The sequence below is a fragment of the Periophthalmus magnuspinnatus genome, chromosome 17 (genome assembly GCF_009829125.3).
Source record: "Periophthalmus magnuspinnatus isolate fPerMag1 chromosome 17, fPerMag1.2.pri, whole genome shotgun sequence".
In the NCBI taxonomy this organism is placed as follows: Eukaryota; Metazoa; Chordata; class Actinopteri; order Gobiiformes; family Gobiidae; genus Periophthalmus; species Periophthalmus magnuspinnatus.
The window spans coordinates 19,853,079-19,874,726 of record NC_047142.1 but is presented as its reverse complement, the minus strand read 5'-3'; the positions used below and the strand labels follow the sequence as shown (position 1 = coordinate 19,874,726).

The window sequence follows — 21,648 nt, the reverse complement described above, 5'->3', positions numbered from 1 at the left end:
ACCCGGCACAATAGGGCTTCTTTAAATTTGTTACGGTGATTAACTCCAAAATAAGAAGAGACAATTTTTTATTAAAAGGGGTGTCCTTGATCAACAATTACTCAAACAGGTACAAGTAATTATAGGAAATGGAATTTGCATGTGCGGGGGGTTAATATCTCGCATTAAAATCAACTAATTTGTAAATTTAACAACAAATTAAAATGGGAAATCACAGAGGGTAGCATACAATAATTGATTTAATTAACAGGGCTTGGAGATGGAAAGTAGGAGTCGCTAAATGTAGTTACAATTCTTTTTTTTTTGTTGTAAGATTAATGAATTTTACATGGTTCCTGGCAAGTAAATAATAAACTACCGGTATACAAATTCCCCATCGAGTTGAATAAAGGTTCCTTCTTCATATCCGCCGATCCAGTTGTTTTGCCTCTTCAGGTACATGGTTTTGCATATTAATTTGCACACAGTAGAGTTACTTAAAGACATTTTGTGCTTGCATCAGCTATATAGTTATAATCTATGACATCTCTAGATCATTAATATAAATTGGACATTTTAAATCGCAATATTAATCTAAAACAACTTAATTAAAGAAGCTGACTTCTTCATTCAGATAGCTGCACATCTAGCAAGAAGCTCTTTCATTTGTACTAAAATGACTACACAGCGCTGGCGAATCCTACGCATATCACTGATTAGGAAAATAAAATTGGAGACGGAAATCAGTACAGAGCAGGGGCGTGTAGCAGTGGCGCTGAAACGAGGGTTGATCAGAGCAATGATGTTTTGAATAGAGGAATATAAAGATTACTCAAGTTTGCATGAATCACACTAAAAACAATTTTGAGTGGGTAAATGAGAAGGGGAAACAACTTTTAACACGGTGAAATGCTCCAAAGAGTCAATTTTGCAGAATACCAACTTTAAATTGTTGGTTGAAAAGTTAGTTGGTTGTCTTATATTTTGTATTGAACAATAGCAGGTAAAAATATCTTGATCCCCTCCAACCGTCCTGGTTTGAAACATATGCACTTACTGGTTTATGTCCCTTTATGCTTTATTATTTATGGTGAAATAACTCCCAAATATTTTATCATTTTTCAGCAATTGCTTATTGTTCATTGTTCAATGATGAATATGTTTTCCAGGAGCAAAATTTCCCATTAAGTGGACAGCCCCTGAAGCTGCTCTGTATGGACGCTTCACCATCAAATCAGACGTGTGGTCATTTGGGATACTACTGACAGAGCTAGTGACCAAGGGCAGAGTACCATACCCAGGTAACTACTCACACTTGTCACACTTAAGTGAGATGCAAAAGTTAACCTTAATCAAAAAATATATGTGGCCCGGCTGCTATCAACTTCAACAACGCCTGGTTGTTTGAGCCATTCTGTAGGATGTTACAGGTAAAGTAGGGAATGAATCATTATTCTCAACTTTGCCTAAATGTTTTAATGCATTCTATACAAGGCTTAGGCAAAGTAGGGAATATTGATGAATTTTCTACTTTGCCTGGTCGTTTTAGGCATTATTTTTGAATGCCTAGGGATTTAGACAAAGTAAGGATTTTCTGGCAAAGCATAACTTATCATTTTATGAAATGCAAATGGGATACAAATACACAACCCTTTAAAAGTTTATATCCATGCTTAGTCTTACTCTAGCTTTATTGTAATTTATTCCTGAGTCATTGTTTTGGATATCAGCTTGCTCTGTTCTCCATACCCATTTTTTTTAGGCAACTGAATCTTCTTCCATCTAGAATGTGAGGTCATACTCACAGATGGGGATAAGAGACAGATTCATATCGATTAGCTACATTTTACTTAGCCATGAAATGTCCAAAACTTTAGCTCTGTGTATTACAACAAAAATCTAGTACTATACGTTCTCAGATTACACCCACATATTACAAGCACTAACTGCAGTAAACATAAAAGGAAAACACTTTAGTCCGCTGTAGAAACCAGCTGGGATCCAACAAAAACAAATTTCTATTCTTCATTCGGACTCTACACTTTTAGTTTGGTCCAAATATATTTTCCTCTCACATGTGCAGTTTAAAATAGCCGATATGAGTCAAAGCAGATGCCTAATTTCCCTACCCATGGGAACTGTTAGAGCCTTCTGAAGTGGTTTACTGCTGTTCGTCTGCTGCCCCCTTCTGGTCACATGGGATACAGCACATAAGATGTTGATGGTGTAACTGATTACAGAGCGTACCATATGGCAGTCTAAACCAGAGCGCCTTGCAGTGGCCCATCTGGCTGCTGTGCCCCCCCTGGTTTTAGTACTCCTCCTTTTGGTATAATTAATTCACCCCATTTCCCCAAATTTAGTGGGCAGGCTCTATTTTCCTGCGATCATCTTACTCACAGTGCATTTGAGGCTCTTGTAGTGCTGTGTTTGTCCTTTCATGGACAGTCCCGATAAAGTATCTCCCAAAAAGTTGCAAGAGTCAATCATTAAGTTATTTTTTATCCAAATCATTTGTAAGTGAACATTTTAAACCTGAAAAAAATATGCAATATGTTGATAGCACATTTCTAGACAGTCTAGTCTAAACTCCCTATTATCAATATCAGTAATCAATATTGATATCAATAACTTGATACTCAGATAATCAATAGTATAACTAGTGATTTGAATCAGTACTGAAAATGCAAATCATATAAATAGGACAACATTTTAATTGTAATATTGAAGAAGTCGGTTTGTTTGTGTTGTAAATTGAGTATTGAGGCTTTTCTGTACAAGCTGTTGCGAATCTGTTTCATATCAGACATGCTCATTGCCCAAAATTACGTCGGCCAATAATATTTAGGTGTTGTTTATTCTTGGAGATCTGCATTTAACACTGTATATGCTCCACTCCACATATTTCAGTACATACTACTTTGGGCCTGTGCTAAAAGCAGGCCTCCCAAAACCAGTGAAAGAAAACATCATTTTATTCTATTTTAGAGGACTTCTACATAGATTTCTATACACAGCCAGTGCTTATGACAGTGTTGCTGTTAGGGCTCTGCTTGACACTTACAAGTCTCAAATCACACCTCAGCTTCCGACACATGCCAACACCAACATCCCAGTGCCTTTTTCTGCCCAAGTGTCCGTGAACACATAAACCTTTGCTCATGCCGACTGGCAGACGACCACAGGGCATGTACCAGGCCGCCAAATCTGTGTCATAACCTCTTTTAGCAACGCCGCAGCTCCCTGTGGGGAAGAGGCAGACCGTGTCAAAGGGTTAACCATAACTGGCCTCCTGTCCCGACATGACATGTAAGACTCCCTGCTACACAACTAGAGCTACAAATGAGACAGTCCTGAAAAAGATTAGTTCTGAATGGGAATAGCTACAATATACAGTACAGGAGGGAGAAATATGAATACATTTTAAATAACTCAATATCCTAATTAACAGTTGCAATAATCGTCTATATGAAAAACTATTTTAAAAAGAGCTGACATAGGTATAAAGTGATATTTCTGCACTTTGGTTACAAGTACAGTTTAGCACATTTATGAGGGATTGTAAAACATTGTCTGAATATTATCATTGAGATTCTAAAACAAAAATGAATCTTTATCAGCCATCTCCACTTTGCAGTGCATACGAAATATGTCATTTTAATAATGCTATGCACAGCTGAAAAGTTTGTCTTTTTGCTTTTCATCACCTCTTCCCTCTAGTCTTGTCTTTATTGATTTGACTATTTAATCTTGCTATCGCCTAAGGATACAAGTGAACTTGTTTTAAGTAGTCTCCAATTAAATGTAAAGTGTTCTCCAAGGCCAAAAAATATGCTATAATTTGAAATCCAACCAAACTACTTTATGAACGGTGTAACTGTGCACAAAAGACCTTTAATTTACTTGTTTTTTAATCATTCATTTGAGCAGCAAAGGCACAGAATGTGTTTGCTCACCAATCCTAAAGCTGGCAAAGATTAACCGTTGTTATGTCATTGAGCCAATTTTAAAGACAGGGCATCTAGCCAAATTATAATGTGTGATTTTTAAGATTTCTAACTAAAAAGATGAGATGAGACAAAACTGTACTAATCTAGTCATTACTTATAATCAAGTTGTACCACCTGTGTTACTACTGAGTTATTGGCCTCAAAATCTTTCTCTGTGAGTTGCCACGAAAAAAAGGTGGGAAATATGAACACTCTCTCCACTTCTGCTTAGGGTATTGGAAAATGGGTACAGATTGTAAACAAACTGTAAATAAATAATAATATGGGAAACTTGTGTGTGTTCTGTAGGCATGGTGAACCGGGAGGTCCTGGAACAAGTGGAGAGAGGGTACCGCATGCCGTGCCCACAAGGCTGCCCTGAATCCCTGCATGAAATGATGCGCCTCTGCTGGAAGAAGGAGCCAGACGAGAGACCCACGTTTGAGTACATCCAGTCCTTTTTGGAAGACTACTTCACTGCCACTGAACCCCAATACCAGCCTGGGGACAACCTTTAATAGGCCAATGAGGAGAGGGCCATAGCAAGAACACAGGCTTCCATACGAAATGGGATCTTTGAATTTTAAACTGACAAAGAGCTACAAATTATCACAAAATTGTAAGCAGAATTGTCCCACAGATGTACCCAGGGACCAAGCATGTTTGGGAGGCATCCAACTGTCCAGATTGGTGCTGGTACAAGAAAGCATTAAAAAATGCTCTGGGAGAAAGTAAAGCTACAGACTGGCCACAACACTGTGAGGCATTTTTACATTCAAAAATCAAACTTACAGCCACTCGCAAATGCAGTTTTTTTAAACAGAAACAAATTTTCTCCACTTGTTTTTATATTGTTTTAGCATGGGATACTTTTATTTTAATTTTTTTTAATTATTAAGATTGAGTTGGTTGGAAAGTGTTTTTAAGCGACCAATCACAAAGGTACAAGTATGTGAAGTGACTGTTTTGAAACGGATGAGTAAAATAAATGGACAAAAGCGTATGGATGCAACAGTTGTACAACACAAAAAATGTATTTGAGCAGCAGGTGTAATCTGGTGAATGAATGACATATTTAGTAATGCGTGAATTTTAACAAATCAACTTGTTTTACAATGTATTGGGAACTTGAAATCTTTCACAGCTACTTCGACAGTGTACAATTGCAGAAACCTTGTGTTTATCATTGTTTTAAAATAGACCTGTGACAACTGTGAAACTTAAGTATGATTTATTTTTTTTCTCTTAAATTGTTAAATGCACAAATATAAAGACTAACTTGCACATAGCTACACAATAGCCTTGCAATAAGTGGTACAAATGAGTCAAAATTCATTAGCTGTAAACTTTTTTTATACTTTTGGATTTTTTTTGGTACAAAAAGATATTTTGTTTTAGCGCAAGTGAGAGAAAGAAATCCCCTGACATATTAATGTCATTAAGCAAAGCCATCGGTTCATGTTTTATGGAACAAGGTGCTATTTGTCTTTGTCTCGCCCCCTTTGAGATGATGGATGACTTTGTGAGTGAAGTACCTGAACCAAAACAACCCTTTGCACCCAGCGGGCATTCTGAGCGCCCTTTTACATCCAAAATCTACATCAGAAATGATAATGTGTGAAGTCCAGCAGGGAATGAGTGAAAGTGATGTTAAGCCCTCTTGACTTGTTATTCTACGTGATTTGAAAGATTGGAGAAAGATGTGAACAATTGTATTTTCTGGTTTTATTGTGAGAACTCAAATGTGTGACTGTCGCTAAAGAAATGGGGCCATGGAACTAGTCTAAGGCGGAAATATTGATAATTGTAACTAATATGATTTTTGTACAGAAAAAAATAAAAGTTTTACTTAAAGAAGGTGATCTACAATTTGAAATGACTCTGTGACCCTTTAAATGATACAAATGCAGTCCAGCTATTGTCATTTTAATAATAATTCGTTTTTTGTTGTACATTTTTAAGAAATCTGAAACTACACAAAACTGGTATAAGGGACAGTGGTTATTGCATGTTATGTATTTGAGATGGATCCATAATTTGTGTAAGTAGTTTTAGTAAAGTATAATTTAGTATGATAAATAGTAAACATAAAACATGTTAATAGCTCTATAATAAATTTTTTATACAAATGTACTTACAGATGAGTACTACAGCTAAAATTGCAAGGGTAAAATGTGTTGTATAACCATTTTACACACTTATGAATACATTCACAATCAGTCATTAAAGTGCTTGGATGCTTTTATAGAGGTACATTTGGGAGTTTTACACATCCTCAAACCTGTGGAAAACAAAAAAACATCATTAGTTGTAAAGTAATGCATAAGGCTGTGACAATAATTACTAACTTATTGTTTATTACAAAATAGCTGGAACAATATGTGATTACCATGTGTACATTCCCTTTGCACTAGTTGGGATTATTTTTTTTTTATTTTTTGTATTAAATTCATTTAGAAATATGGTTAACTGGGATTAGCAGGATTTAGGGTCACTATGTTAGTTGAATAAAGTAGTTTAAATATTATGGTTAATCATTTCTGAGGCAATATATAACACACTTCAAAATGTATTATCATGAAAGGCCTAGTAACGCATAAGCATTTCAGTGCATATTTTTGGTCTAAATTGGACCAGTACCTGACCATCTCCTTGTACTTGTCTAGTGCTTCTTGGGCGATGTACTGGATGAAGGAGGGGTCCTGTGGCTCCAGTTCTCCCGGGACAGACAGCTCCAGAGGGGGAGAGTTCAGGATGTTCACCTGCACTTTGGTGTCACGCACAGGCAGGTTCTCATCATGGCTCTCTGGTGCCACCTACAGGGAACAAAAGAATCATGGTTCTTTTTTAGACTGATGGTGCGATGGTCCTGGATTCAAGTTGTATACAAGCATCAGCACAGAAATAAGGGCTATGCAATTAATAAGAACTGCATTTTCTTATCATCAAAGATCAACTTGTTGTTTTTTTTAATTGAGAGGTCCACAGCCAATCTTCTGAGAAAAAGCATGTGGTTTGGAGCAGATTTCATACATCAGAGGAATACATTTGACTGTATAAAACTGATGTATTATAACATGGCAATTATTTAAAAGTCTGTATTGTTTAGTTTAATATTGAAAGCAGGTTTTATTAGTTTTTAATAGAATAAAATGTATTCAAAAATGTTTAATCAATATGAGATATATAAAATAAATGCACCCAGGCAAATGGTTTTGGTAAGTAGAGAATAGTAATGCCACATTCTAGAAGTAATAGTACAAGTTGTAGGAGTATCAATAGCAGTAAAAGTAGTACAAATAAAGATTTACCAATATAAAATGGAAATGTACCAATGCCTGTAGTAGTAGCAGTGCAATAGTGGTTGAAGTAGCAGCGTTAGTATTAGTAGCAGTAGTAGCACTAGTAGCAATAGTAGTAGCATTGGCAGTAGTCATTGTAGTAGTACCATAGTAACCCTGAAGATGTTCTGTGGTGCGCTCCGGTTGGTGGAGGGGTGAACCCAGGACACCCAGCTGAACTCAGCAGCCATGTTGGAGAGCCAGTCCAGAGTCTCGTCCACGTGTCTGCGAACAATGGACAGCACCTCCTCGTACTGCACTCTAGAGGCGTCCAGCAGCTGGGACACCTCGTCCAGCTCCACATGGAGGTCACGCACACTGGGGCACTCTGGGAGGGGAGAGGAACAGAATGTTCAAAATGAGGAGAGTGGAAAGAAAACCAGATCAAAGAAAACACTTTTACCAAAATAATACATGCCAGGTTTAGCATAGCTGCAATTAAAACACAATGAAAAAAGTTATATCATGATATATTGTCATTTCCAAATAGAACTAATACTAATTCAGTTAATTACTAGACTGTATGACGTATCTTTGCCATAGCCCTAAATAATGTTACATTATTTTAACTATAGAGGCAAGAGAACCTTACCTGTGAGTAGCGCCCCCTGGCAGGCCTCGCACTGACTGTGCAGCCTCCAGCACTCAGAAGTCTGTCTGCGGAGATCTTTACACAACTTCCTGTTTTGGATGAAACGAGGAATGCTTTCCCTCTCTGTAGAAAAAACATACAGAAATGACATGTAAACACCAACATTAAACTAGTTACAACTGTCTAATTTGATTTAATATTACTGGTATATTAAATCATTCTACATTACACTGTCACTATGCACACAAACTGAAGGCACATAAAGTTAGAGTTCATTTATTCTTTAAAGGTGCATTATGTAACTTCTCTGTGGGTCCCGAAGGAGATGTTATGTTTTGGCTGAAATGGTGCACAGTATGACATAAAATCATGGAGACAAGACCAAGTGAGATCTGTGGAGAGGTGACCTTACTCACAATTAGAATACTTTTTTTTCGAGGTATTTTTTAAAACACCTATAACTGAGTAAATACAAGATAGATTCAAGTTTAATACAAATACTGTGGAGCATCCCAGGTAAAGCATTAACACGCAGCGACTGACCACCAGAAAAATTACAAATAATTGACATTAAAATATAAAGACACAATAGTCCATAAACTATCCATATTAACTATTAACTATTATAGTTTCTAATGGATTGTCACTGACCTGTCTTTTTTGCCTCCTCCACAGCCTCGTTCAAATCTCCAAACACCTGAGTGACCACTGCCCCAAACTCCTGCACCACGCTGCGCCCAAAATCATAGAAGGAGTCCAGCACCTCATCCAGCCCCACTCCCTGCAGGTACCCAGAATCCCGGGCTGGGTAGAAGGGGTCCACCTGCTCCCTCTCCAGCACACTGTACCGGGAACGAAGGGGAATACTCAGTTTCAGCTATTCAGTTACATTTACACGTTTTTGAAGAAGCTGTACTTCTCAGAGTAGTTTTTTGATGCCATACTTTACACCTACTTGAATAATATTTTGTTTAAAGATGCACTATGTAACTTTTCTAATGGGGGGACACCACCTGCTTGTAGCAATTATTTAAAAAAACCCTCAGCAGGCTCACCAATTCACAGATTGGACCTGCTTGTCTCCATGGAGATAGATACGTTGACTGCCAAACATTGTGGAACATTTTACCCAAAGCAGTGGCATCTTCATGGAGACAAGGTCATGGACCCCCCAATTAAAAAAGTATTGCAAAGGTTATATAGCACCCCTTTAAAGTAGCAGGCATTGTATTTGATTATCGCTAAATGTTTAGGTTAGTCTTCCCACTGTGAGTCTTTAAATAACAAAAGATTCATCTCACAGATCCGTCGTCTTGATTTGTTTTTTGGAATTTAGATGTTTAGTTCCTCTTTAAGATAACACTACTATTAGACAAGTACAGATTTTGTGTGCCCACCTCTGCTCTTGTGTATTATTCAGGAAGCTGTTCAGGAGGCTCTGGTCCCATTTGCCTTTCATTTGGGAAACTAGAGCCATGCTGCGGTTCACCACTGCCCCCACTTGGGACATGAGCTGAGAGAAGGACTCCTCTATGTGGCTCACATTAGTCTCAGGACTGTTCTGGTTCACGAGGATGTCCCCTGGCTCCAGTTTGGTCTGCTCTGGTCCGAAACGCCTGGATACTCTGCGGAAGAAGTTTTGTACCTGCAAATACAAGCACAACAGGTTATAAATAAAAAGTGGTCTAATACTGAGCTTTTAGTGGAGCACCCGCCTCCTGCTTAGCTCCATGGAAATTGTATTGCTTTGCCTGGAATAGTCAAAGGTATGACTATAAACTTCTATCACCACTAAGACAAGCAGGTGATGTCACCAGACCAAGTTTTAGGCCAGAGAGGTGACCAGTACCAATGCATGTTTTTCAAGGTATTTTTAAGCAACAGTTGTAATTGGATTAACGCACCGTTAATTTAACTGTATATTGTAATTTTGATTAAAATGAATGTAGTGTATATCATTATATAATAAGACATTTTGCAAACAGGAAGTCTAGCAGTAGCAATAGTTGTCCTAATAGCAGTCCTATAGCCCGGGTGTTAGTATTAGTAGTCGTAGTTGTAATAGTAGTAGTAGCTCCTCTAGTAGTAGTAGTAGTTATAGTAGTTATAGTAGTAGTGGTAGTGGTGGTCATACCTTGTTGTGGAAAGTAGCAAAGCCCCTGCGGCATGTGGAGGTGTAGAAGTCTTTGCAGGCGTTTTCTAAACAAGGTCTGCACTCATCCCATTCAGACTGGAGCGAGTCCTTACACTGCTCCTCCGCCTCCGTCAGCTTCGCGGTCACTTCTTGGGCCAAATGCTCTGCTCCCTGCAAAACATGGACACTTAGTATACTATCTGACAATGTGACAGTCAGCATTGTCAAAGTGAAAATATTTCAACCTCATAATATGCAATATTATCCATGCTCTTGAGAATATAAAACATTATACTTTTTGAAAGCTGTTTGAAACCAGTTTAGGTTATTATTTACAGCTGTATAATTAAAAAATAGACTGCGGTATTACATGTACAGCATAAGCGTAGCCTTTCATTTAGATATATGTTATGGCTGTAGGCTGACCTTCTTCTTGTCGCTGCTCCTCTGCAGAGATTTCATCAGATGTTCGTGTTTCTGTTCGTTCCTCCACATCACCTCTCTCATCTGCTTCACTCCAACCAGAGCCCTCTTCATCTCCTCATCCACCACCTTCTCACCAGCTTGGGACAGCTCTGTGTGGGACAGGCAAGTCATGAATCCACAAAATATCTCCCCATATTTTACCATTTTATTTGATTTATGTTGAAGTTAAAGTTAAACTCACGTTTAAGAGCTTCCTCTGAGAAGATTCTCAGTTGGTCATCTGGTATAGATTGCAGGACACCAAGTGTCACCACAACAACAAATAAACTCAAAAAAAGCTTCATTTTTTGATCAGGAAATGCTCTCACTGGAAAAAAGCAAAAAGAGTTTTACATAATAAGTGTCATCCACTTGTTGCCATTCTGCTGAGCAAATGAAATTCAGCTGCAACCATTTTCAGGACCATACATATGTACACCACTTGGGGGAGCTACACGCCAAACTGAACATGACAAACAATCATATGTACATTTTACATAATCTTATATATATTATGTTCTTATTATTAATACTCACTCAACATTTCATATTGCTAAGAATTGCTTTTATTACAACATATTTTCTGAAATTAAATTCTTAATCTGACTTTACTCTGGGATAGATTTTGTTTTCCTCCCTTGTCTAGTCAATCATCTCCAGTTTTCTGCCAAAGCACTCTGCTGAGCCCTCCTCAGGGGGGATCCTACACTGTCTGCTCCATCTGCTCTGTTGCCAAGCTCCAGGACACAAATACTCTCAAAATTTAACTTTCTGATTACAGAAGTTTTCACTCATTTCAGTTATCACAGTATTAGTTTGACAAATCAGGCCTAATTTAGAGTGTACTTGTTACACAAGTTAGCATCAGAGGGATTACACTAAAGGTGATGTGCGTCTTAATTACAGGTTTAGGTTGGCCTGAAAATCAGCTTGGTCATGGTCTGGACAGCCAACACAATACAAAAACAATACACATTCATGACTTTTCTTCATGCTACCTGGATTAAGTTGACAAACAAATTCAATATTGATGTTTAAGGTATGCATAGCCAACTTAAGAGAAAATATGTAGAACTGACCTATACAGTTTACATTACCAAATGAAGAAAAGAGATGCCACAAAATAAGCTTTGCTTTATCTGGTAATGGAGTAAAGCCATTTAAAAATTCTGGTTGCAGTGTGTGACCTATTACAATTGTTTTTAGTTTTTAGAAAATTTTACAAAAATGTAACATAAACACAGTATCACTGCAATGCTTCTTCAAATATAATAAAATGGCCAATTAATAAACAATAAATAGCCTACCATAAATATATACATTTTAGTCTTAGAAAAGTATGCAGAAAAACATACCTGTGACTGTAGTTCCTCCCCTGATGACAGTAAAGTGTGCTGTTGTTCTGTATTGACCCAGCTCAAGCTATTTGTGCCTCACCTTCATCCTATTAGTGTCTTTGCTTCAAGTTGACGGCCTCTAATCCTGCATTTAATACTGTCAGATCCACTGGGTTTGCATAAGAGAATGCTGCTTAGTCATGGAGAAAGAATAGAATACAATATACTGTTTAGAAAACTAGATTCAATAATAAACCAATAATTAAGGAGCAATGCACAGCTTTTATAGTGGAGGGACCGAAAATGTTTGTCTCCAAGTAGATGTTATTGCTTTGCTTAAAATGTTCCACAGTATGGCATTAAACATCGGCAACAAGCAGGGAATCCCACCACACCAGGTTACAGGTCAGAATGTTTTTCAAGGTATATTAAAGCCATAACATCTACCTGAGATAAGCAATTAGTGTACACCTGCTAGCGGAAAAGTTATGCAGTGCTCCTTTAACTAACCTGAATGGGTAACACAGGCTGCAAAATTACTTCACGGAGCAGTGCAGCATTAGAACAAGGGGGGGCTATTAACCCATATAATAAATCCACAGTATTTATGACTTTACAAGCCCTGTGTTCACATAATGAAGACACATACGCTGATGCATAAATCACATCTACTCCTACATTTGTACCCAGATGTGCAGCTGGATATTTTTAGTAAAACAAACTTTTTGGTCTCAGCAGGGGGGCTGTTCAGCATCTCCACCTCTGCAGGAATGTAGGGTGAAAGGGCTGACAGGGTATTTCTTCTACAAACTCTTCTCCAGCACCTCAGCTCACTCAGAAAAATGTGCCCTCTTCGCACGCTTTGACCCAGAAAATAGGGCCCTCTTCGGGTAATAATTAAAAACACCCAGCCTCTTCTGTCCCACTGACACATCCACCACCTGGTTCATATAATAGCATCATCCCCTGTGCTCCCATGGACCATCTTAACGCAAAACAGTCCATGCTAAAAGTCATTATGTTAAGTGGGCACTAAGTAACAACACTGGGACTACATTAGGCATTAATGAGGACGTAAAATTCAAGTCTGACTCAACCTAGGCCATAGGCTAAAGACAAGTATTAACTGAAAACTTAACCAGAACTAAAGTCTACACCAAGGCAAAATTAAGGTGAGGATTAAATTCATCTATAATCAAATTGCAGTATTGGACAAGCCGTAGTAGGAGTAACTTCATAGTACAGCTCAAGTCAATATTACTTAGTGAGATGGCGTGAGTTGTGATCAAAGTGAGACGAGGATGAAGAGATAAACAGGTGCCTGGGATAAACTGCTTTACGAGACTCAGAGGTAATGGCTTCAGCATTCGGAGACCTGGGAACCTCCATACCAGACCTGCAAGGGGAAGTTTCACAATTAAATAGTATTGTGATTCATTACACTGGTATGTAAAATAACAAACAGCTAAAGATGCAATTAATAAGGCTAGACTATAATCTTTCTCAAGTGATTTTTGTATTTTGGGTTGTTTTAACAAAAAACTGTAATGAGAAAAACACAGCTGAAAACATCCAGGTCAAAAATCTGGGGTTCGCATCAGTTTAGAGTTCCTCATTCTTGTAGACATATTGGGATGTTTTGTTACATTAGTTCAGTCCATGTACACAACCAGCAGCAATTTTGTTATCTTAATTCTGGATAATATTTAAGCACCAGCCGATTTACTGTATTTTGTATCTATTTGATGTATTCAGCATAGGCCTAATTTGTGAAAACCTGTTTAAACTTATATGGTTGCATAATTAGGTCAAATGAATTGCAAAGATATTTAAAGGTGCACTATGCAATTTTTCTAATGGCTCCTCGTGTCTCCATGAAAATAAATAAATAAATAAAAAAACATAAATAGCATTTCTTTCTTTATTTATTCTTTATTTGTCAGGGACCAGATTTAGCTACTGTTACTTTCCATGTGCAGTCCCTGGGCGGGTGAACACACATTAAAATACACAGTTCATCATTAACATTAGCAGTAAAATACAATAAATGTCCTCATGTCCTATACATGATGTTTCCTACAGTCAATACCAATTTTAACTTCACCTAGTTACGTCATCCATTGTGAAACACTTCAGGTACCCACCAAAAAAGTTGCATAATGGACCTTTAAGTGTTGAACAGCAAAATTACTACCCTATGTATGTTTAATGATGTCAAAAGGTATTTAAAGTTAGCTCTAAAATGTTTTACACAAATCCGTTCAAAGCAAAGGTAATTTAGAACCTATAGCCTATACTGAAATAATATTCGCCTTTACAGTAGGCTTACATCTGGCATTGAAAAAGTTGGTGGTACGCATTGTTCGCGCGCGCAGATGTGGAGTGGAGAGCACGTGGTGTTCCTTAGCAACAGCCCTCCACTACCCCACGTTCAGATTCCAACTCCTTTTGAGCCTCTCCGGTTTCTACTACCACTACTACTACAACAACTGCTCCTACTACTACTGCTGCTGCTCCTGCTGCTGCTGCTGAGCTCAACTGGAAACTCCCCCTCACCTCCGCATCATTCCAAACAACTCCTGAATTGGCGGTTTTTATCCTTTTTGCTCTCTCAAACTCTTTCAAAGCTGCAGTAAAGTTCATCCCCGACGTCACTGGCGCTGCGTAACGTTACCTGCATTGGAGGAGGTTAGCACGTGCGCGAGGAATAACGGATGTTTAATTGTTTATATAGATAGGACTTTTATCAGGGTGCACATGTGGATCAGGGCGATGCTGTGGATGTGACGGACAGCTGCTTCAAAAACGGTTCACTGCTTTCAGCCACAATGAAAGGTAAGCTGCTTTCATCCATATTTCATCCATAAAATATGCTAATCTAGGGGATAGACGTAGCAGACTTTGTTTTTTATCACATTACGCACACTTCCACGCACGTTACGCACTTTCTTTGGGACTTTGGAGTGCACTTTGTTTCTTCTCCACTTGAGACGTAAGGAATGCGTGGGCTACAACTCCGCGTCTAACATCTGGAAGCAATTAGGTCTCTCCGGTTGGAATTGTTTTGCATCTGGTCACCACTGCTGCTGCACAACATGCCACCTATATGAAGTTGCATTATTTCAAAATACAAAATACAAAATTAAGTTTAAACCATTTATGAAGCTTTTCGTATTGATTTTCGTATTCTTTGCAAAACCTACTCACATTTAGACTTTTTTTTGTTTGCATTTCTCGCGTTAGCTTGCGTAACTTTAGGTTTATTTATTACTTTTGTGCTTAATTGTGATTGGTTGTGGCTCTCGCGCGCATTGACCTTGTGAGTGGTTATGGCTCTCGCGCGCATTGAACTTAATTGGCTAGCTTGGATAGCACTCAAAAATGCAAATAACACAATTAAACGTTGTTTGTAGTATAGGTTTTTCATCCGTATCTACAGCACAAGCTACTAACTATGTCTGACTCTTATTTGCAGTGATTATTATACCCTATGCGCTTAGAATTTGATCACTCTACTGCAGTTTGTTTTTCTTACTGCCCCCTAGTGGTTCACAACATAAAGTATAACCCCCATAAGCCTCTGTTTTTCTCATAAGGTTTTGCTGATGTCATTGGCTTATGTCTTGGTAGTTACGTGCAATATGGGACGCACATCTGCCTTGTTTATAACTGTGTTGACATGTTTTGACATTGTTATACTTGTTCTATGCTACTAACTATGTATACAACATTTTCCAATGACGTTTATAGTTCTAGTGTCTGTACTGGGAGCTTCAAGTCTTCTCTGCATCCATGTGGGTGGTTAATATTGTATCTTTTACCTAATTTAATAGCCTATTTTGTTATAATTATAGGCTACACCATCATTATGGAACTTTTGAAAGTCTGTGCTCACTTGACATATTTAACCCCAACACTTATAACCAAAACCTGTCCATTTTACATTGAAATGAGCAAAAATATATCAAATATATCATATGGAGTAAGCACATTCCTCCTTCGCTTATATCTGGTTTTATAATTTGACATTTGTTTTGATAGGTTTCACATCTCCTGAATCATTTTTGAACGGTTCTTTAATGTCAACTGTTGAAATCGGATCTCATGTTTTTAAAGAGTTGAATATTTTTCTTTTGTAGTTTTTATGCATTTTTGCTCTGAGTAATGCTGGATCAACACAACATTCAACACAGAAACAGAGCAGGCCTCATGAGTGACTGCTTTTTGCACCAAAAAACATCTGGTATCATAATAACAGTTAGTTTATAAATTATTATTATTGTAGTCCACATTTTATTTGGAATGTGCATAATTTCAAAGGGTAAACACTCTCCCACTTTCAGTTTAGACTATTTCTGAGACCTGGTCATTTCTCTCTGCGATTGGTTTGTAGATATAAAGAGTTCTCACATTTGCTTCATTACAAATACATTTTTTGAACGGCTCTTTAAAATGAATGGATCCAAAAGATTTAGATCCTATAAAAGAGCTGAAATTCCATCACTGATCATTATGGCCGCTTGTTTAAAATGCTCCATTGAAGAGCCTAGACCGCCATAACTTTCTCCATTGACCCTGAGCCTGTGTTTTTTCAGTAGAATTCTTTCATCCTTGACAACTTGTAGCATATGTGTGCTTTCTGTTCTGTTCTTGGTTGTGTTCGATTTACTGGCAAAGAGCTTACAGAGATAATTTCATTTGTTATCAGTACTTTTTATCAATGGTGATGATGATTATGGTTCTTTTTCTTTAGACGACTTTGCTGATGAAGAGGAGGTGCAGTCCTTTGGATATAAGAGGTTTGGTAAGTACACAGTGGAGTTTTAAAAAGACTGCCACTCATTTACCCATGTGTTCATTGTGTTTGAATCTGTAATATTCACTATGCCATGATGAGGAGATGGTCTTCTTTTTTATTTCCATCTGTCAGTGTGGTCATAATGTTGTGGCTTGGTGCATGGCATTCTCAAATGTTCACCCAAATCTCATATTAGAAATTATTTGTTTTTTCAACTTCAGCACAAAAAAAATGACTTATCTGTTTTAAACTAGGAATAAAACAGAACTAAAGTACCATAAGTTAAAACATGCCTACTTGGCTTGTCAAAAAAATGTATACCGAGGCAGATACTAAAACTAATATGAAAACTAGATACTCATTTGAACCAAAATAAAACAGCACAATAATTGGCCTTGATCTACAGTTATTGTGTGTTGAAAATTAGGCTAGGTTCTATTGTCTAAAATGTGTTTTTCATTATCATCATGGTATTGAAATATTTAGTTAATCATTTCACCAAATATACTACCTCCCAGCAACCAAATAAGTTGAGTCCTGAGTATTAAATTCAAGATTCCATTTAACTACAAGGATATTAAATAGGATGTTTTTATAAAGTCTTTCAAACTTATTATTTTCTTTGGCCTGTTAAAACTTGGAAGTCAGTCTTGGACCACACCTCATTGTGCAGAACCCACATTATTTTTAGGTGTTGTTTTAAATTTTTTGTGCTTATAAAAACAGTAGAAAAGCTGCATGGAGAAACCACTCCATCCTGTGTGTTCTTGACCACTGATATTCAACCCAATCAAGAGCAGGGTAGAATGGACCAGCAAGGCACAAAAATACACAAATGCTAAGTTCATTATAACTGAAAACCTTGGGAACATTTCACTGCTTGTAGCACTCCAGAGAATGTTAAATCTTGCCAAGGCTAGTCTTAATGAGTTCAAATTAGGCTATATCTTTACTAAACTAGACACAGTACAGAAAATAGGACTGTGTATACTTATAACACAAAGTCATGGCTAAACTAGACCTTACCTAAGACTAAATCTGAACTAAACCTGATCGTACAGTCATCTTATAACTGAAAGGTTGATGGTTCAAGTGTATGATGCAGTTTAACTCACTCACCTTTACTATGTGAATGTGGTGTTAGTTATTAATGGCGGTCAAGTCCTAAGGCGCAATTGTTATTCTTGCTTCCACCAGTCAGTACTGGTACTACATTGAACTGAGCTGGAAGAGTACCATGGCAACATTCAGTACATTTACATGTACAGAGAAATTAGAGTGCGCAAAACAACCAAGTTCAATTGTCTTTGCCTTGATTTTCATATTGAAATGCGAAATCCAAAATCTGAAAACGGCTGTTTCCCGTTTCCTACGCTCAAAACAAACTAGAAAATCAGAATGCAATGCATTATTTGTTTTGCGTTTAAAACCAAAATTGGAAATTGGGCTGGTTTCAGCCTGTCGTTCAACGGCAATGAAAGAATGTGATTGATCAGTGCTAACGCAGGGCCCTCTGCTTGCTGTCTGCAGGCCAAACAAATGAGCAACACCAAATCTGACTGGACACTGTAGTTTTCTGAATGTAAGACATTTAACTCAACAGTGACTGCCCGCTATGGTTCTGGAAGTTAATTTTACTTTCATTTCTCCCACGGACATTTTTACAAATTTAAATATTAAGAGTTCAAAGGCATCGTAGAGTCTAATCAGCTACGTGCTAACTATTATCCATAATTCTGTTGTTTTAAGTCCAAAAAGCACATTTAAAACACAATATTCAGCAAAACACTTTAATAACAGAAACAGACTTTTAAAAAATAAAATTATAGTTCTTGTGGTCATTAGTGACCACATAGATGATTAGCCCTGAGCAAGCTTTCAGACTTTTAGTATACATTTATATATATATATATATATATATATATATATATATATATATATATATATATATATATATATATATATATATATATATATATACTATAGGTCTATAAGTTTAGAAATTGAATAAGAAATTTACTTCCAGACCCGGGGTTGGGTGGTCACTGTTGGGCTCCATTGCTCCTTCATGCTCATTCATGAAATGTTGATAGAAATGTCACCTATTTTATTGATATTTTGGGCAATTTAATAATATCTATAATATTAAATTTAAATGTTGAAATATTGGGGCCTTCTGTGAAAGCCTAGAAGTCCCTAATGGTTGCCCTCAATCATAGTTCCCGGGTTTACATGCATTTAGAAAAATCTCTTTAATTTAGAGTATGCCAATTATCGGGTTTTCCTGGCATGCAAGTAAATATAATGAGTGATGCCAGCTTCCCTAAAAAAACAAGTTACTTTTTTTAACTAAAACTTATGTATATGGCTAAATTGTGGTTTCTATCCAGCTGTTCTGTGCCATACAAAGTGTTATACTGACACATTTTTTTCCCACCTCAGCAGACCGCAGTCATTTCCACTGAAGCAGGCTGGCAAAACAAAAAGGAATATTCATTGGAAAGTCTTTTGCAGTTTTCAGCTCAGTATGGAGAAAAGAAACTGCAACTACAACAACAACAAAGATGTTGTTTTACTAGCATCAAGGGGCTACATCATTTTGGGATGGCAGTAGCAGAGACTCAAAGATAGACTGTTCAATCCCTGTTTCTGGCAATGCATACTGATCCTGTGTCCAGGGGCAAGACACTTTACCCGCTTTGTTTCAAATGCCTGTGTGCATTAGTTTTGAATCTGTGAGTGTGTGAACAATTCCTTGACAAAAGATGAACCTACAAAACAAAGAGCTAATACTATGCTATGCTATGTTTGTGTATTCCAATAGTAGTAATAAACTGTCTTCATTAGGCAGTCTAAGTAGGCCTATCCATGCATTGCAGAGTAATGAAAATCTATTAATAAAAACTATTAGTACATCAAATAGTACATCTTTTGAATGGGCAAAAGTCCTTAAAATATCACATATAAACAAGAAGCTGAAACCCATGAATAATTAGTTGTTTTCTTTTAGTGTTGGCACAATACCAAAATTTCAAACTTCTAATACTCAATAGGCTAAAGCTTCTGGCACCACAATGATAATAAAAACACTCTTTATTTAGACAATAGAAGGTAATTTTTAAAATTAAATCGTAGGACTATTGTAGTTTTATATGTAATCATTCAGTCATCCAGTTGGGTCTCATAGTGGTCCATGGGCGTACTTGTTCTGGTACAGCTCAAAATCATTCTAAAGTGATTCATTTCATTCATTAATCTTTGAGAGCCCAATGACAGTACCAGTATCATTTTCTTTTTCATGAGTGTCCTATTAAAAACAAAACAATACAAACAAAACCAAAACAAATAACTACATGGGTCCATTTAAAACAATAAAAACATGTGCTAGTGTGATTATAAATAGTTCATTAATTAGTGCATTAGTGGCACCAGTGTGTCCAGTTTTGCATGTCCTTGAAGTGTATTCCATTTTTGGGAAATAACAAAAGCTTTTTTTTCCATTTCAGTTCCAGTGCAGCTAGTTTTTAGACATAGACAATCATAAAATCTTGTGTCAAAAGTTCCCATATCAAAGTTCAACACGCAAGTGAGATATTCAGGCAGTCTATCAAGTAGTCCCTAATGAATACATTTTATACACTGTTATTCTCTTCTGACATATAGCGATGGCCAACCTACCTTTTGAAATGAAGGGCTGAGTGAAAGAGTGGATCTAAAGGTTTCAAACTAGAGGATGAAGTCTGCATGTATATTATATATAATTTTAAGCCTAGATATGTATTTTAAAGGATAAGTTTCCATCAAGCCAAAACCCAAGATATTTATAGGTGGTGACTCTTTCAATCAATGTACCATTTAGTGTATAAAGTTTTGTAGCTTGCATCACTTAAATGTTTCTTAGGAAAAAAACATAGTTCTTAGTTTTATTCGCATTCACTGATAATTTATGATTTTTGGACAATTTAGTAAATTTGGGATTTCATTAATATCTTACTGCAGTTTTAAAATCGGTTGATCAGCAGATGGAGCACTTGGATACAAAACAACATAATTTGCATAGAAATGTAAGAGGAAAGGTTAATTTCTGGAAAAGGTTACTTTCTGTGAATGTGACTTTTTTACTTGTTCTTTTGAAGTCTTAGCTCCTGCATGGATGATGTATTGGCGGTGGTCTTAGCTCTTGATAACTTTCTCTTGCTGGAGCCCACAGATCAGGTTTCTCTGTTCACAGAAGCCCGTTGTATGTTTCATGGGCTGTGATGGAGCAGGTATCACTCAAAAATGTCACCATCTGAGTGAAGATGAGATGTAGGAGAACACACTGTAAATCAGTGTGTCAGTTTATACAAGCTGCTTTTTGTCTTAACAAGCTGGGATTGTTTTTATATTTGATTTGATATTTGCTCCCCAAGTTAAGTCACTACCCCTTCAGAGTGCTATCACAATACAATTAGCAGGCATCCCTTAATGAAACTACTTCACATTGCATCAGGTTAGTCAAGTTGTGTACAACTTTGTATCATGTTTTTGTATATTTATGGATAATTGTCATGTGGGAGCATGGGTGACGGAGGCTTATGACCATGACCACCACGATCATTGCACAGAATGTTAAAGCTAACCGCAAGAATGGTCCGAATTGGGCTCAGGAGAGATCGCTAAAACCTCTCCAGGCATATTTTTGATGAGGGATCTGTCAACTGGACAACGATTTGTCCAGTTGACAGATTTAACTTTGCTTTTTGCTATGGATCAGAACTGGACGACTGAGGGTTTACACAGATAATGTTATAACATGGTAAAAAGCTCAAAGAAATCGATTTTGCATACTCCCCCCTTTTTAAGAATCTTTCAGGCTTAGTAACTACTCCTAACCCTGACCCCTTATTTAAGTAGTTACTAATTAAGGTGTAGTTATTATAACATTGTACCAATGGTTTTGTTAAATTTTAGTTCAAGATTTGTGAGGCAGAACTGTTCAACGTTCTGACAAGAGAATTCCTAAAATATCAG

At 37.1% G+C, this 21,648-nt stretch overlaps 3 protein-coding genes across 3 annotated transcripts in view; 2 read left to right on the top strand and 1 right to left on the bottom strand.

Annotated features, from left to right (window-relative positions):
• The window catches only part of yes1 (YES proto-oncogene 1, Src family tyrosine kinase), a 34,356-nt gene extending 28,530 nt beyond the window's left edge, over positions 1 to 5,826 (top strand). The window contains exons 11-12 of the mRNA XM_033982247.2: positions 1,149 to 1,280; positions 4,278 to 5,826. Coding sequence (XP_033838138.1) covers positions 1,149 to 1,280; positions 4,278 to 4,486 — 341 coding nt within the window. The 3' untranslated portion in view covers positions 4,487 to 5,826. The remainder of the gene's footprint in view (positions 1 to 1,148; positions 1,281 to 4,277) is intronic.
• Positions 5,827 to 6,173: 347 nt separating this feature from the next.
• On the bottom strand, positions 6,174 to 11,891 carry clul1 (clusterin-like 1 (retinal)). Its single transcript, XM_055228745.1, has 10 exons — positions 11,856 to 11,891; positions 10,703 to 10,828; positions 10,462 to 10,610; positions 10,036 to 10,206; positions 9,299 to 9,546; positions 8,553 to 8,743; positions 7,902 to 8,024; positions 7,417 to 7,637; positions 6,609 to 6,784; positions 6,174 to 6,249 (listed from the first exon to the last, which is right to left on the bottom strand). Exons 2-10 carry the CDS (start codon positions 10,803 to 10,805, stop codon positions 6,234 to 6,236), a joined length of 1,398 nt encoding a protein of 465 aa, XP_055084720.1. The 5' UTR covers positions 10,806 to 10,828; positions 11,856 to 11,891; the 3' UTR covers positions 6,174 to 6,233.
• Positions 11,892 to 14,234: 2,343 nt separating this feature from the next.
• LOC117384957 (collectin-12-like) overlaps positions 14,235 to 21,648 on the top strand; it is a 40,169-nt gene continuing 32,755 nt past the window's right edge. Inside the window, exons 1-2 of the mRNA XM_033982143.2 lie at positions 14,235 to 14,672; positions 16,591 to 16,641. Coding sequence (XP_033838034.1) covers positions 14,666 to 14,672; positions 16,591 to 16,641 — 58 coding nt within the window. The 5' untranslated portion in view covers positions 14,235 to 14,665. The remainder of the gene's footprint in view (positions 14,673 to 16,590; positions 16,642 to 21,648) is intronic.